The following is a 4,395-nucleotide window of genomic DNA, read 5'->3' on the forward strand; positions in this document are numbered from 1 at the left end:
TCGTTTAGTGATTCACGTTCATTTGGATTTGATTAAAAGCACAAAACTGTCTGATCCAGAAGTAGGCAGCTCTGCTCCTGGAGTGCCACAAGCAGGCCTGGCTTTCAGGACATTCACCAATATGCATGAGATAGACTTGCATACAATGGAGGCAGTGCATGCAAATAGACCTCATGCCGATTCATTGTGGATACCCTGAAAACTAGACCTGGTTGGGGCACTCCAGGAGCGATTTTGCCCACTCCTGGTCAGATCTCTCAGTAATTCTTGACAATCAAAACATTTCCTCCTCCCCCCAAAAGCCTGTTTTTAAATTCTTCGTCTCTGTGCATAATAACTGAGGTACCTATCTATGTAATCATTTTATTATGATAAAAGGGTGTTAAAATTTAAAATAAATAACGACCCATATCTGGACACGAGATCAAGTGTCTTTCAGAGGGAAGGCCCTTTCCGTACACAATACTTTCCGTACCCTCTCCCGGATCTGCCTTGTGCTCACCCCGTACACTATGGGGTTTACTGAGGGTGGGATTATCAGGTAGAGATTGGCCACAATGATGTGAACATAGGGAGAGAGTGTATGGCCGACCCTCTGCAAGACTGCAGTGAACAACATTGGCGTGTAAAACACGGCAATTACACACACGTGGGCAGTGCAGGTGCTGAAAGCTTTTACCCGCGCCTCCTTGGATGAAAGTCTTATCACAGCCTTTAATATCAATAAATAAGACAAAGCAATAATCAGAATATCTAAGACTATTACTAACAGAGCAATAATCACCCCATATACAATATTAACTCTTATATCTGCACAGGCCAGCTTTGCTACGGACATGTGCTCACAGTACGTGTGGAGAATAACATCACTAATACAGAATGGCAACCTTTTGACGAGAAAAGGAATTGGTGTGATTACCAGTACACTCCTCAGAAAAACTGCAAGTGCCATTTTGACAAAGAGAGGATTGGTTAGGATAGAGGTGTATCTGAGGGGATTACAAACCGCAATGTAGCGATCCAGTGCCATTAACATCAGGATCCCGGATTCCACAATTGTGAAAGTATGAGCAAAAAACATCTGGATCAGACAAGCATCAAAATATATTTCCCTGGAATTAAACCACAACACACCCAGCATTTTAGGTATTACAGAGGTAGGCAAAGCTATATCAGTCCCGGACAGCATGGACAGGAGGAAGTACATGGGCTGGTGAAGGCTGGCCTCTGTCTTGATAATAAAGATGATGATAGAGTTTGCTATAACTGCTGTGACATACAGAATACAGAATGGGATGGAGATCCAGATGTGTGCTGATTCCAGCCCTGGGATACCCTTCAGGATGAAGAATGGAGGCTGATAGTGGGTGTTATTGAGAGCTGACATGGTGCCCTGCTGAGATGAGGTTCAGTTCACTAAAGCTTTCGCTACCTGTGCATAACAACAAGAAAATGAGACAGAATCTTATTACACACTTTATAATTCTGTACGGGGAATAATACAGAAGTGATGTGTGGAATGGAAGTGCAAGAAAATTGTATTTTTCTGTAGTTAAGCAGATGTCTGTAATGGATATGACATTAACAGGCTTTCATTTATATTGGTGGTGATTTGTAATGTAACATACATAGTAGGGATGTGAATCGTTTTTGAACGATTAAAATTATCGTCAGATAATTTTAAAATCGTCCAAAATCGTTAGAGTGCACGATACAATACAAATGCCCACGATTTATCGTCAGGGGCATTTGTATTGTATCGTTAAATAGGGCACACCAAAAAAGCCCCTAAACTCACCCTGACCCTTTAAATCGACCCGACCCATCGCTATTTTTTTTTTACGGAGGCCCGCGCCGCAAAAAAAAACCAAAAAACCCATCTGACCCTTTAAATCGACCCCCCCCCCTCCCGACCCGACCCATCGCTAATTATTTTTTTACGGAGGCACGCGCCGCAAAAAAACCCAAAAAAACCCATTCGACCCCTTAAATCGACCCCCCCCTCCCGACCCGACCCATCGCTATTTTTTTTTTTATGGAGGCCCGCGCCGCAAGAAAAAAAAAACCCCATCTGACCCTTTAAATTGACCCCCCCCTCCCGACCCCCCCAAACCTTTTAAAGTTACCTGGTGGTCCAGGGGGTCCTCGGGGGTCCTCGGGGAGAGAGCCAGGGGGGCCTCGGGGAGAGGAGAGATCCAGGGGGGCCTCGGGGAAAGATTTCCCAGGCATCAGCTGTTCTAAAAAAAAAAAAAAATGGCGCCGATGCCCCTTTGCCCTTACCATGTGACAGGGTATCCGTGCCATTGGCCGGCCCCTGTCACATGGTAGGAGCACTGGATGTCCGGCGCCATCTTTACTCATCAGCCCATATTATACTATGGGCTGATGAGTAAAGATGGCCGGCGCCATCTTTAAAGATGGCGCCGGCCATCCAGTGCTCCTACCATGTGACAGGGGCTGGCCAATGGCACGGATACCCTGTCACATGGTAAGGGCAAAGGGGCATCGGCACCATTTTTTTTTTTTTTTTTTAGAACAGGTGATGCCTGGGAAATCTTTCCCCGAGGCCCCCCTGGATCTCTCCCCGAGGTCTCCCGAGGCCCCCCTGGACCACCAGGTAACTTTAAAAGGTTTTGGGGGGCTCGGGAGAGGGGGGTCGATTTAAAGGGTCGGATGGGTTTTGTTTTTTTTTGCGGCGCGGGCCACTGTAAAAAAAAAAATAGCGATGGGTCGGGTCGGGAGGGGGGGGGGTTGATTTAAATGGTCGGATGGGTTTTTTTTGCGGCGCGGGTCTCCGTAAAAAAATAATTAGCGATGGGTCGGGTCGGGAGGGGGGGGGGGGGGTCGATTTAAAGGGTCGGATGTGTTTTTGTTTTTTTTTTTGCGGCGCGGGCCTCCATAAAAAAATAATTAGCGATGGGTCAGGTCGGGAGGTCGATTTAAAGGGTCGGATGTGTTTTTATTTTTTTTGCGGTGCGGGCCTCCTAAAAAAATGTGAATTGGAATCGGAAACGATTCCAATTCACATATCTTAACGATCAGATTCGAGCCCCCCCGCAGCCGAATCTGATCGTTAAGACAATCTGGCACACAATTCACATCTCTAATACATAGTAACATCGTAGATGATGGTAGATAAAGATGAAATGGCCCATTCTGTCTACCACGTTTTCTGGTCTACAATGATAAGGATCTGCTCCTTCCCAGTCATATAACATTGACTGCTTTTAGAATATCACTTCTTTTCTAAATTATTTTTCCTTCCCCTTTGGTTCTCTATCATCCTGGATAGGTGAGTGTACAAGTTTCCATACTTAATTCGACACCCAGGTTCTCTACTCCCAATGAGCTACCACCAAGATTTGAAATAAACAGATACCAAAATTTACGAGGCTGTTGCCCTTATATCCAGCTGCCTGGTTCCTGGCCATCACCAACTCCCCAGGCTTGTCTTAGTTGATTTCTAAGGAGTTGCTGCCTTCTAGTTTCCATCCGGCTACCCCATGGCCTGAGGTATCACTAGCTTATGCTTCCTTTACTTGCTTCTTATTGTCTCCTTATCCATTGCCTCTGCCCTGGAGGAAGGGAAGGGTGGGTTGTCTGCAATACTACGACCCTCTAGCCTTATAAATAGCACCACCTTCTTTCTCTGTCCCAAATATGTTTGAATTTTGTTGTGGTTTTGGTTGTCACTACCTCTGTTGGCCATTCCAGGGTTCTCCCATGCCCTAAGGAAAGAAGAGTTTTTCTCATGTTTCCTTTCAACCGTCCTCCCTGGAAATTCAGATCATGACCCTATGTCCGTAAAATTCCTTTCCTATGGAAATTTCTCCTTCCTGTTGAAGCCTGTAAAATATTTGAATGATTTTATCCTATCCTTTATTTCCATTCTCCCTCCAGGAAATATATTTTGAGTCCCTTAAACTTCTCGCTGTAGGGTTTATTTATTAATTTAAAAAGATTTATGTGCTACATTTATCCAAAGTCCAAAGCGGTTAACAGGATTAGATTTTTAATAAAATGAACGTAAAACAAACAATATAAAACATTAATATATAAGACTTCGAACACATTCCTGTTTCTGCACTGGAAGGTGCTGTTATTAAAGGTCTCTTAAGATTTGAGAAGCCCTTTTCCAATCCACTTCCGTCCTCTCAATGTTTTTACAAAAGGGTAACCTCCATAAATATACAAAGTACTCAAGATGGAGACTCACTGAGCTGTATACCGAGGGCAATATTACCTCCTTGATGCCTCTACTTCTCTGGATGAGCATACTGTCGACCTTTTTAATTGCTTTATTATATAGGAAAGGTAACTTTCAAAGGCATTCGGTGGGATAATTGGTGCTTTTCCCTTGCTATATAAGATTACCCAGTCAGTAAGTGAGTAACC

The 4,395-nt window shown here is 44.3% G+C and overlaps 1 protein-coding gene across 1 annotated transcript; it reads right to left on the minus strand.

The window, feature by feature from the left end:
• Nucleotides 1-424: 424 nt before the first annotated feature.
• On the minus strand, nucleotides 425-1,387 carry LOC115091647 (olfactory receptor 52E4-like). The gene has a single exon (XM_029601810.1). The coding sequence runs from the start codon at nucleotides 1,385-1,387 to the stop codon at nucleotides 425-427; it is 963 nt and encodes a 320-aa protein (XP_029457670.1).
• Nucleotides 1,388-4,395: the final 3,008 nt, after the last annotated feature.

The sequence above is a fragment of the Rhinatrema bivittatum genome, chromosome 5 (assembly GCF_901001135.1).
Source record: "Rhinatrema bivittatum chromosome 5, aRhiBiv1.1, whole genome shotgun sequence".
Classification (NCBI taxonomy): domain Eukaryota; kingdom Metazoa; phylum Chordata; class Amphibia; order Gymnophiona; family Rhinatrematidae; genus Rhinatrema; species Rhinatrema bivittatum.